The sequence below is a fragment of the Anarrhichthys ocellatus genome, unplaced genomic scaffold (assembly GCF_004355925.1).
Source record: "Anarrhichthys ocellatus isolate YVR2014 unplaced genomic scaffold, GSC_Weel_1.0 scaffold102, whole genome shotgun sequence".
Classification (NCBI taxonomy): domain Eukaryota; kingdom Metazoa; phylum Chordata; class Actinopteri; order Perciformes; family Anarhichadidae; genus Anarrhichthys; species Anarrhichthys ocellatus.
In genome coordinates this window covers 880894-893969 of record NW_022280132.1, presented here as the reverse complement: position 1 = coordinate 893969, position 13076 = coordinate 880894, and the positions used below count along the sequence as shown (strand labels likewise).

General features: G+C 40.7%; 1 protein-coding gene across 2 annotated transcripts; it reads left to right on the top strand.

The window, feature by feature from the left end:
* Positions 1–313: 313 nt before the first annotated feature.
* gorab (golgin, rab6-interacting) lies at positions 314–6053 on the top strand. Of its 2 annotated transcripts, none has more exons than XM_031876043.1 (5): positions 314–511; positions 667–964; positions 1706–1807; positions 1919–2059; positions 4258–6053. In XM_031876043.1, the coding sequence occupies exons 1-5, from the start codon at positions 457–459 to the stop codon at positions 4715–4717; spliced, it is 1056 nt and encodes a 351-aa protein (XP_031731903.1). In that variant the 5' UTR covers positions 314–456; the 3' UTR covers positions 4718–6053. The 2 variants fall into 2 exon arrangements, with proteins under 2 accessions (XP_031731903.1, XP_031731902.1); XM_031876042.1 differs by having other exon boundaries at positions 649–964.
* The last annotated feature ends 7023 nt before the right edge of the window (positions 6054–13076 follow it).

Below are 13076 nucleotides of genomic sequence, written 5' to 3'. Positions count from 1 at the left end.
TGTACATAAACAGTTGGCAAATAAATACCAAATAAATTATTTCACAGAAAGTTTTGTGGCGCTAGTATGAGGCACACCACAAATATGCCTTCTGTATTGTCACCTACAAAGTAACAAGTATGTGCAAATAAGATGCATAATAAATTAACATAAATTCTAAAATGTATAAAGCTATCCTGAATTGTGAGAGATAAAGTGTGTATTCATTCATTTATATTTCACGTTTGCGTTAGGTGTTTTTTTTTCATTCAGGCAATATCTGGAACATCAACGTCACCGGTCTGGGTCCTTGACGTGGCATCGGTAAACAAAGATGGCGGTCGTGGTTAGAGCTTCATAGAGTTTGTCTTTATATTTAGTAGTTTAGAATGATTATGTTAAGTCAATAAGATCCATATGTTCTATATGCATACTTGCTGCTGTGTTTTTGAGGCATTGTAGGTGTGACGCTGTAAAATGAGCGGCTGGGCCGGTTTTTCTGACGTGGAGCTTCGGAAGATGCAGCAGCAAGGTAACATTTCTTACTGCTAATGTTAGCCGGACAAGTTAGCATCTTACTCTGCCCCCGTTATTGGCTTCTTTTTAACACACTTAACATTAATTCTGAATAATTGTCTGTAAAAACCTTTGTACCGCATGCATTAACAGACTCAGCGATGCCCACAGCGGGAACCCGCGGGCGGAAACCGGTTCCAGCCAACCGGAGTCGGCAGCAGTTACAGCGGGAGAGGGCCCTTCAAGAAGCCGTTCAAAAAACCGCTGGAGCCGCGTCTCTTTGCCTCCCGCCGGAGCAACAGCTCACCAAACCGCCGCCGAAAGAAGATCCTGAGCCTCAGCCAGCAGCCCCTCCAACAGGAGCTCTGGCCGTCAAACAGGGGGTGCAGCACAGACCCCCCGAGATGAAGCCGCCTCCAGAGGAGGAGACCCCGGCCGTCAAAGAGCTGGAGACACAGGAGGTGGCACTGTTAGTACATCTTTTTTATATCGTACTCACTTTTGTGATTTCATTGGCTATAAAAAAAAAAAGTCTGGTCTGCGTTGTTACCACTGTTGTTTCCTATTGTTAAGGCTAGTAACTTATGGTGTGTCTTTATTCCAGCTGTTCTTCTCCCTGTCATTGTGATGCTTTAATGTTCAGGCTTTGACCCATTGAGGATTGTTGCAGGCAATACGTCATTTCGTGATTCAGGTTCATATTGATACCTGTGCAACCACGAGGAGAAAAAGTCAGCGTCTTTCTCTTTCATCTGTGACCAAATGAAGGTGACAGATGAGTGAGAGGCCAACACTAAAGTAGATCTAAAGTAGATTTATTTAAATCTAGGTCACTATTATTCACTCAACCCAAAGTGTTGCGATATTCTTAAATGTGGACATGTACGGATATTACTGAGATGCTACTGATGCTTGAATCTTTTATGTAACGTTTATTATGAAATACGCATCTGTTGCACCACAGATTCAACCATTTCTACGCAATTCGAGGTTTATGTTACATTTTGCCTTCATACGGTGAATGTTATGAGTTATTGTCATCATTTTAGTCAAACCGCCTTTTAATGTACATATTTGTTTTGATGCGTCTTTGGCATCAAACCCAAAACTACTTTCATAGTGTGTATTTTTATTTTTTTATTTTTATATATTTTTTTTAAAATTTGTTAAGCATTTTTGTGTGATAAATTCTCTCCGTGTTTGATCACAGACGGGAAAAGACGCGTCTGGAGCAACTGCAGCAGGAGCAAAAGATAATCGAACAGAAGAATAAGCTTAAGAAGGCTCTGCTGACAAAAACCATCGCCGAGAAGTAAGCATGGCTGTCTTGGTACTGTAGTGATTAAAATGTTATCATGAAAGTAAAACCAAAATTGGGGCCAAAAGATAAAATTTTTCCTCAAGAGTTTGTTGTTGTCCACAGGTCCAAACAGACTCAGGCAGAGGCTGTGAAGCTGAAGAGGATCCAGAAGGAGCTCCAGGCCCTCGATGACATGGTGTCCAATGACATCGGCATCCTGCGAGTAAAGATCGAACAAGCCAGCTGGGACTTCTCCGCAGCCAGGTAGAGAGACAACACGAGAACATGAGAATATACACACAGTGCATGTTCTTATCTACGATTTAAAACTACAATCAATGAGGCAGCGGCGCCACAATCAAGCTATGGTCTTGCACATGTCAAAACATGCAGAACGGTGACAACAAGGTTACACCACGGGAGCAACCTGACTGCAGTTGGAAAAGGAGGGAAATTTAAGTTATTTCAAGGGCGTAGCTGTAGGGGGGGCATTTTACATTCATCGAAGTGTGCACAGCTGCACATAAACTGATTTGTGCAGCCAATTTCAATTGACCGCCAGATATTTCACCACGTTTCTCTCACAATTGTGAACTCTCCTCAGGATCAGACCAGAATCCCACAGTGAACAGGGGCCCTTAACATAGCTGGAAGTAAAAGAGTCAACAACCTGCCACAGTTGGGATTGAACTCACAAACTTTGATGGAGGAAGCAACAGCTCCACTAATTGAGTTAAAATCAATACATGTTAAAATACCTGAGGTTTTGGGGCAGACTGTGTTGCTCAAAGACACTTCAACATGTGGACCAAAGAGTTTGGTGATTGCTGGGACATCAGCAACAATAAGACATTATGTAAATGAACGGCCACTAAGCTTTCAGGATGTTATTAAATCATATTCCTGTTTGAAAGACAAACCAGTCGGTCTGATTTGAATAACTAAAACGTGATTAAACAGCACTGTCAGCACTTAATTTGTAACGAAACAAAGTGACCAGGTAATGAAGTGAACATCCACTGTAAATGCTGCCCCCTGCAGCTTGTTACCGGTACTCACGTAAACCTGTGATCCACATGTGTTCTGAAACACTTTGAACCACTTTCAGCAGACAAAGCCCTGCTCAGATGTTCTGAGGAGTCTTTCACTTTGCTTCAGCATACAGAGACGAACAAAGCAGGATTACAACTAAAGGCTGAACATAAAATTTAAATGATATCTATAATTAGCAACATCTTGAATCGTTTATTGTTCCTCACTTGTTAATCAGCAGCATTAAACTTCCACAGTAAGACTGTGAATAGTTTTAGAATGTGTTTTTTTTGTTCTGCCAACATTGATCCAGAGAGCTGTGTTTGACCTTGTAGCTTGCGTAGCGAGATGAGCTCCATGTCATGAACACTGTTCATTACAGATGTTTGTATAACAGGAAGAGGACCGGACCTCCACACACTCATTACGTTGTGATTCTGTTATGATTATGTTGATAAAATCAATTGTTGAGGTTTTGCTTATAGGTACAACGTAAAACCCCCCCTGAGGTGACATCATCTGTTTAGTCACCGCAATGTTTCTAAACAGCATGTGATGTTCTGTTCTTCACATTACAACAAAGTTTCTGCATTCAGACATTGTGGGAGGAGGGGGGGGGGGGCATTATAATACCTTAGTTTTAAAACGGATACCAAAACGATACTTGGTTTTTTTCAGAAATATAAAGATGTTTTTCTCCCCCAAAAAACATTTTTTTACATTTATCAAAAGAAGCCAAAGCTCTAACATGCTAAATTACATGTAAACAAGATTCTGATTCTGTCAATTCTCTGTAGTTTATGATACTCATATTTCAGTTTGTACCAAACAAGTTCAATGTTAAAAACCCAACCGGGGCGATTGAGACATAATCAATCAATCAATCAATCAATCAATCTGATAATCTTTGCAAATTTATTGAAAATACTGATGAAAGATCTCAACAGTAACATCTTCATATTGTCCCTTTGTCTAAGGTAGAAATTAAACCTTAAATACATTCAAATTAAAATGGATAAAGAAAACAGAAACTTTTAGAAGCTGGAAACGCTCGGTGAACGATTGAAACAATGACATGATGATCGATTAACAATGAAACTAACCAGTTCATTGCACTACAACTAACCGTGCTCCTCAGTGGACTTATCCAATATTCTCACCAGTGTTTTGTATTTAATATCAGTCAGACATCTTTTCTCTGATCTTGAATACATTTGCTGGAGTATTTTAAGTTAAAAGAGGAATATGTTGCATGATGTGCGCTCTGCATGTTGTAAGTGAAAGGACACACCCTACTGTTACAGAATGAAGGTTATTAATCGTAAGTAAAAGTGAGAAATTATTCAGAGTATAAATGAGAAAATTGTGCAGCCCTGTGATTGAGTTTCTGTTGATGTTTTCTCTCACATTTTCCTCACGTATTTTCTCAGAAAGCGTTATGAGAAGGCGGAGGTGGAGTACGTGACGGCCAAGCTGGACCTGCACAAGAAGACGGAGGCGAAGGAGCAGCTGACGGAGCACCTCTGCGCCATCATCCAGCAGAACGAGCTGCGTAAAGCCCACAAGCTGGAGGAGCTGATGCAGCAGCTGCAGCTTCGGACCACTGTGGAGGAGCTGAAGAGGCAGGAGGAGGAGGAGGAGGAGAAGAAGAAGATAGAAAGCTGCGTGGAGACGCAGAGAGTCGGGAAACAGGGCAAGGGTTCAGTGGCGGATCAGGAGGGAACGGTGCAATCAACCAAAGACTGTAGACCCGCAGAGGAAGAGACGGTGATGCAGGAGAACGGAGGGGATGTCCGGCAAGAGCACCCCCCGATAACTGAACCCCCAAAGACCGAACAAGACTGTCAAACACTACAAAACTCTGTTCAGAGCGGAGTTGCAGCCTCCTGATGCTCAGATAACATGATCACACTCTAGGGATTCAAGTAATGCTAATGTTTTCCAATAATCCTCTCAGCCAGAGGACGTGAGGCTCCACGCTGTAACGTCCAGGGCCGGGTGGCCAACGTCAATTCTTTTTTGGTATCTGCCAAAATGAGACATTTCAGGGTTGGGAAAGATTGTGGTTTTGGTTACTGAGTATTGAGAAGAGTAAGCACGTCCTGTGTTCTTTGTGACTCTTTCAATTTTCAACCAACACGACACGTGAACTTAACAAAGGGCTTGTTGGTGTCACAGATATCGAGTTCGGGGATCGGGGGAGAACGGTTGTATCAGCGCTTCTCTTTTTGTGACGTTGCAAATTCGTAGATTACAAACATTTATTTATTTTATTTATAAAAATAATAATCTGGGCGGTATTGCATGTCCTTCACAGGGTATTTGCTGTTGCTTATTAGTAGTTTATAAAATATTTTTTTATTGAACTGTCAAGTATCCAAAGCTGATAACTATCTGGTTCAGATTGTACTGATTTTGTGATTTGATTGAAATCAAAACTTTGCCAGTTTTAGACTTACTTTATATAGACGAACTTTTTATAAGGCTTTGAGAACTTAAGCTTCTTTAGTTGAATGTAGAAAGGTGTCGGGGGCGGGAAAGCTATTTATTTTGGTGAAACGATATCGACACTGGTATCGATAGATTGCGATCAACACCCAGCGTGCCTGCAGGATCAGACCCGATCACAATCATCTGCAGAGTGAATCAGAGTGTCTCGCACCCGTTATCCTCAATCGGTCGCTGTTTTTATTTGTGCGCTTCCAAAACTTCCACACATGCGGATAAACATGTGAATTATCTCTCCCGAGCAAAAAGGTTGCATTCAGAAGATGACTGTTTTCGATTGTTGTCTCTTCGTGGGCAGTAATGAAAGATGGGCCCCGCTTACTTCCTGGAAGGAGGCCCGGGTTTGTGTTCCACACATGAACCCTTCTGTCTTGTGTGTTGTAGACCAACACGCGGGGCTCGTGTTTCTCAAAGCTAGTTCTCGTCTTGTCAGTGCAGCCGAGGAGCAGCGGGCCTCCTGAATGGTAAGACGATACCTGTTAATGTGTGTACGGATGCTTTGGGCTGCATGCCATTCTGCACAGTTTACTTTCTCCGGCTGCACAATGTGTCGACAATAATGTGTGACGGTGACCTGTATGTATGTGTGCCTGCTTGCATGTGAAGCAAACTACATGAATATAAATAGTTATTTAAATTGGGTAAATATTTAAAGAGGTGATGTGTAGATATACACTACAGTTTGATATTTTACGAAAATAAACTCTTTAAAAAAGTGTATTTTCGCTCGTGCATTATGTCATTTTAGCCTTTAAATAATGAGTTATCTGCAGGACTGGAGCTTGTGGTCCTGGAAGGAATTTACCCGGGGAGCACTTTGGGACTCGCATCGCTTTTGCGAGTCGTTTTAAAAGTGCAGTAAGTGTTTCTGTAAACCACTTTGAGATTTTACAGCGCTCCGGTCACATCTGGCCGTCTGAAGGAGAGGCCGTAAAACGCGGCTCTCTTAATTAGTCGGTAGGTAGAAGCTCGGAGTGGGAGAGTGACCACCGTCCTGTCTGTCCACGCACAACCTCCAAGGTCAGCGTTTGAAGTCCCTCCGAGCAGACTTCAGCTCAGATTTGACCAATTCATCAAGACGTTGGATTGAAAAGGACTGAATTATGTCAGTTCCACAACATCCACCGGTGGAATAACTGTGAAGTACTTTCCTTTAGTGTACTCATTGTATTACTTAGACTGCATAGTCTGTGTAGTTCTAAAAAGTATTTTTTTTTTTTAAGTGAGAATCTGCCAGTGCTGTAAATATATTCCACACTAAGTTTTTTCTGAAATACATTTTTATTTTTCATAATTTCTGTGCAGCAACCTGCATTATTCTGTCTGAAACCTTTTTATTTAATTTTTTTTCCACTTTTGACAAAATACAATTTTAGGAGTTATGAAATTTATCTTTACGATTGGGTTCCACCTCGACCAACCACAACACTAAAATACTGCCTACATGTTAATGCATCAATAATGATACAAATCTAGCATGTAAGATATACAACAACAGAAAAAGGGCCATTTTGCATCATGGCTTCTTTTGCTTTTGATATTTTAAGTGCATTTCTGTAACGTTAAGTACAATACTTATGGTATTTATTGATATAGTAGTAGGCCTACTCATCTTTTGAATGAAATCTGTAAAGCAGCAAAGAACAGTGCAAACTGAACTTCAGGGTGTTTATGCTCCTCCACAGTTTCACATGATCCACCTCACTGCTTCATTTAAAGAAAGGGGAATAATGATACTTGTAGGAACTCCTGAGGGGGGGGGGGGGTCCCTGTGAAAAGAAATGTACTCTGGATTATGACAAAGAAAGATGAGAAGATGCAGGCAGTGGAGATTACATTAGAAATACATGTCTATAGAGGAGTAGTGTGCGTGTGTGTGTGCGTGTGCGTGTGCGTGTGTGTGTGTTGGGCCGGACTTCAGAGAGCTGAGGGTTTATAAAGTAAAGTGTGATTTATGTGGCGCTGGCGTCCTTCGACAGGCCGAGAGAGACCGTGAAACCCGAGAAATCCGCGAGAGGTGAGAGAGGGAGAGGGAGAGGGAGGGAGAGAGAGAGAGAGAAAAGAAGAAACCCCAATCAAGTTCTCCTGAGAAAAATCTCTGCCATCTGGACGAGTTTCACCTCCATATCAACTGAACTTTGAACTCACTGTCGATACAACTGTGAGGCGACAGAAAATATAAAATAGATGGAGTCACAGACATGTTTGAACTGCTTTTGTGCAGTGATGATAAATGCCGCATTGGTTTATTATACTGGAACAGCGCTCATCGGTTTTTTATCGAGGTCTTATTTGCTTTGGCAATTAACAAAATCTGGTTCTGATTCATTCAGCTGCTGGATAATTAAGCCAATGTCACTTTAGCTATTGATTTAACGCTTCACCGTTGTAGCCGAATTCATGTTGTTATCCTAAGAACCCGCCGGTAGACTCGAAATAGATACATCTGCATGACAAATAGAAAATTAGACTCTTTCGACGACAAATGTAACGAAACGTTAATCGAGGTCGGCTTCATGTCACGGCTGTTAAAGCATGTGATGGGAAACGAATTGAGTTCGACCGAAAATTGGTCGATGTTCATGATGGGAAAAAATAAATAATACATATTAAAAATAAAACGAGGTTGACTTGTTTGTAAAATGATCCACCCTATAGCTTTAAATATAAATGAACCAAACCGTAAGCTGACAAACAAGTGAACCAAAAGCCAAAGGAAGAAAACCGCTAATAAGCCTGACTGATGTGTTTACTTCTGTCCTCTGATCAGCACTTCTATGTGTCTGCGGTGCTATAGGCGGCCTTTTCGGAGCGGGCTTTTTGGGGGGTTTGTAATAAAGAGAATCAGTGCGGCTGAATTAATTCCACACGGCCTCTCGCTCTGTAAAGTCTCCGTGTTGTTTTAATCAGGAGCAGATTGGCTGTTTTATGTCGGAACACCACAGACCGTTTACAGTTAGCAGAGCGGCGCGTGAGCTGCGTGCAACAATAGAGACAGCAGAACAAAACGAGTCGTAAAACATAGAAAGAGGGGACACAGATAGTTCATATAAGTAGTCTGCATTTACTCACGATTAAATACAATTACTGGCAGTGTAGTATTTATGTTTTTTACACCGCATTTATCTGACAGCTGGAGTTCATTTGCAGATCATATCATAAAACATCGCTGTTTTCTGCAAAACAGGTTTTTTTCAGGCTCATTTCAGCTCGATGACAAAAGCATATCTCAGGCGTCATGTAGAGTTGTATTTCCACCAACCCAGAACAACACGTGACCCTCCAATTTAATTGGATGCGCGAGAATAGATACGAGGTTTTTCTACGGGTGGGGAAAAAAACCTCATAGCTCCTAATTTCTATATTTGATTTCAACAAGTTGGGGATTTATTGATACATTAACATTTTAACAATTCACTAATTACATTTGAATATTAGGCCTAATTATTTTCATTACATTTATTTTTATTGAAATCTTTTACATTTAATGTAATTTATTTTTCATTTTAAGGCATAAAAGATTCAGCTTTATTAGCAAAGTATCAGACATACGAATTTCTTCAATATATTCAAGATAAGATAAGATAAGATAAGAGTTTATTGAGGAGAGAAATTTAGCATTACAGCAGCAAAGCAAACAAAGGGACATAGTATATATATATATATATATATATATATATAAATAAAACATGCAAGACAAATAATACTTAAAAGGGACAAAGCTATAGTCAGTAGGCCTTAAACCATATTGTGCAGTTTCTTCCTGATATTCCACATCAAAATGTCATAGCAGCAGTGGCAGGGGAAGTATTCAGTAAACATTGCAATAAGTAATATAAAAATCACCCTTTAAAAGTAAATGTCCCTTTACTTAAATCTTTAAGTAAAGTTAGAAAATCAGCAAAATATACAAACTAAAAACATGCATGTAAAAATGTGCAAAGTAAGAACAGCTGTAATGCAGTAAACAGAGCAAAGTGTTCCTCTAAAATGGGATGAAATACAAGTACAAAGTAGCACAAAATATAAATAGTGCAGAATACGTCACAATTGTACATTACAGTATTGTGTAAATGTACTGTCCTCCCACCAGCATGTCATCTTCTGCCTTGTATTGGTGCATAACACATCTTTAGTGTAAGAGATTTTAATGTGAAAAGTAAAGGATGAGTACTTCCTGCATGTTTAACGCAACCTAGCCATGCAGGTGATCAGTGCTGCTGACGAAGGCTGAAGGCTGTGTAGCGTTGTGAAACATGCAGCACCAGGCCTGACTCCTCAGCCTCTGACAGCCTCCTCTGAAAGCTCTAATCAGTCCGTGTGAGAGGGATTCGCCGCTCAGCAGCAGTCGGTGCGCTGCAGAAATCCCGGTGCAGCCGCTGCAATCAGGAGCAGCGCAGAGGGAGCGCGTCTGCAACATGTGGTTCCCTGCGCAGGATGTAACAAGGAGGCCATTTACTCCCAATTAGGGAAATAAAACAGGACAGGGGGCCAAAGCGCTACTCCAATCAGCACCAGGGGTCACTGGACAGCGGCGGCGGGATCATCATCATCATCATCCTCTGCCCGGGGCCAGGACGGCACGGAGGGACACAGAGCCAGCAGAGAAAGGAAGCGCTCGTTTTGATTGACAGGTCTGGTAGGTTTACTACTTGCAATACTACAGTGTACAAATGGTACTTTACACGGGAAAATACTGCATTTAAATATTATTACAGGACTTTCAATACTGAGGTTATTAGCCTTACAGTTATTATGTAAGCAGCATTTCAATGCCTATACTTTATGGAGTACTGGAGTCAGATAAAAGGAGTAAAAAGTTCAATGTCTCTCTGAGTAGTGCAGATAATAGAAGTACTCACAATAGGAAGAAAAATTGTGCTCCAGTATAGATTATACAAATCAAGATATTTACACCAAAACAGGTTTGTACATGAATACAGTGATATTTGATGATTTGATGATGAGTCTGACCTCCTGTAAGTTTGAATCTAAAAGTAACTTCATCTGTCAGAGAAATGATTAAAGGTGCACTATGTGCTTCAGAAATGTAATGTAGAGTATTAGTTGCTTTCAGTCCTTCTAGCTTTGTCCTTTGATACAAACTAAAAGGCAGTAAAGGTTTCTGGTCATCATTATGGTGAAAAACCTCACTGTACAAAGACAGAAACGTTGTGTTTTCTGTGTGAGATCACACACTCTCACCTGCCATGCTGAAGTCACCTCATTAGGATTTACGCCGGTCTCAGAGGGTCAGCAGGTTTTTGTGGGTTCCACCGTTCAGTTACCACCCACAGTCTCCCCGAGCCGGACCAGACTACAAACCGGTACATGCCCTAATTATCCCTGTCCGGGCTTCCAGTCCTAACGTGAGTTAAAGTGTGGAGTTTCACGACTCTGTGATCAAGTTCCATTTCAGACTCACAAAACCAATTTAGTGAAGCCCAGCATTAATTTATGGTCATCCGTGTTTCTGGCGTGTGCAGTTTCGTACTGTATCCGAGTGAAAGAGATCAGTGTTTGGGGTTTATGTGAAGCACTTTGTCGAAGTGAAATCTGAGCCCAGCACCTGCCTGTCAGACGCAGACAGGCGACTGTATCGCATCAAACACTCGGAGCCTTAATTTAACTGTCAAATGCTTTGTGTTGCAGATCAGAAGATGCCAGATACACAGTAGAAATATGTATATAGGTTCATTCTTGATCCTGGGAACATAAGGTTAATGTCTGTGTGAGGCAGCTGTAACATGTTTTAATTTTTTATAACTGCAAAGACTTAAATGATGCAGACAGGTGTAAATATACACTGTGACATTTTGAAGGCTCTCTGTTGATAATGAGGAGAGAACCAAATTAGTAGTAGTGGAAGAGATTTATTTACTTACTACTGAAAGTCACAACATCCCAGCACTGAATGTATAATACTCAGTTACAGGTAAATTCAAAATCTTACGTGAGTAAAAACATGTACGTATAGCAAACCCCGTACATAAAATAAAGAAAGTAAAGTTACTAATTCAGCAAAAAAGGCACATTCATTCAGAGTGTTTATTATATTTATCACAGATGGAATATAACTGATCAATTAATTTGTAAGCAACATTTTATGTTGTTAAGACGGAGCTATTTTTTTCTGTTGGGTAATTTAATCTATAAGAATTCACATTTTATCTTGTGATTCATTTAATGTATAAAATATTGATCTGAAAAATAACTGCAGCTGCTATGAAAAGTACAACACAATTCCTATGTCTGAAATGTGGCTGAAGTATGAAGTATCATGAAATGCAGATACTGTAGTAAAGTACCACTTAAATGTACTGTATTTTAGTTCCTTTTAAGAATGCAAGAGATTCAACAAGCTGCAAGTTTTACACAGAAGATTTTAAACAGAATGAATCATGAGGCGCTGATTGTTTATTAAGACTTGTGGAGGATCTATTAGATGGATTCGAGATTAAAAGCTTGTCTTTTTTGCCACTTTAGCCTTTAATCAGATCACTATGATGAAGAGGCACACAGGTGTTGTAGGCCAGATTCAAACTCGGGACATTATGATTACGTGGTATGCATCTTAAACCACTGGTGCATCAGGACGCTCCCCACAGATTATTTCCTAATTCATATTCAGGGTCTCTAATGCCTCTGATACAAACCTGTGGTGTTGGGCTGTTGATCTGAATTGACTTGATAATTTAGTTAAAGTGTTCAGCAGTTGTTGAGGATGACTGAGAAGAACCATGATGGCTCACACTTAACCGTTAACCTCTGAAATTACCTTTAAATATGCACGCTGTGTTTAATGTGCTCTGCTGTTGTTATCGGCCCATTATTAAATCTCATGCTATTACTGATTATTACACTTTATTAAGTTTGTGTATTTATGTGCTTGTAGTCTCTCTGTATAACATTTTGATGAACACTTGCTGTTTTTAAATGTGCTCTATAAATACACTTGTTAGTTGTTAATAAATGATGGGTAGATATCCAATTAAATGAAGCTCAATTGGTTGTAGCAAATATTTTAATGACCTATTAGCTGTTTGCTATGAAAGCTGTTCCTCCTGATTCTATTTGGTCAAATAAAATCAACACAGAAGGACTTCTAAAAGCAATTCAAAGAAATAAAAAACGTTGTAAATGAACCGGAGCACAAACGTATTCATCTGGATCCAGATTGTTGTTGTTGTTTTGCGCCAAAGCCCATTTAAGCCTCTTTCGCAGACTCTTCCTGCCAACGGCAGCTCTGCAGGATGGCGTCTTCCTTTCAGAGATGTTTGGACTTTTCCATTCGCCGCAGACAAACTGTAGCAGTCGGAGCAAACAGGCCACTTTCACATCGAGCTCTGAACAAAGAATAGGGCCCCTGGAGGAGAAGACTGTGAGTCTGAGACATGGGGAGGCCTTTTTTTTCTCTCTGCCCTAGCTGGCACCGGAATAGACTTGTAGGCAGGAAAAGAGAATCTGGGGGGAAAACTAATGATGAAAAAGTCTACTCTATCCCTGTGCCTTCATTAAATACATGGAAAGAACGAGAGAGGCACATCTGGATTCAATCTGCGTCCCTTTGATGGCATCAAGTGTTCTTTTCCCAGATCAGGGGGCTGCAAGCTACGGGATGTCTATGGCAGCTTGGAGCCCAGAGTCGACTCCTGCCATCTGAACACATGACCCCATCACCCCCAAGCCGACTCAATCCCCACCTCCCCTCACCAAAGACCGGAAAAGAACCAGAGAGGCA

Coding starts and splice junctions, on each gene's coding strand:
- gorab (XM_031876042.1), top strand. CDS start 457: ATGAGCGGCTGGGCCGGTTTTTCTGACGTGGAGCTTCGGAAGATGCAG. Junction 1,808..1,918: donor ACAAAAACCATCGCCGAGAA/GTAAGCATGGCT, acceptor TGTTGTCCACAG/GTCCAAACAGACTCAGGCAG. Junction 2,060..4,257: donor TGGGACTTCTCCGCAGCCAG/GTAGAGAGACAA, acceptor GTATTTTCTCAG/AAAGCGTTATGAGAAGGCGG.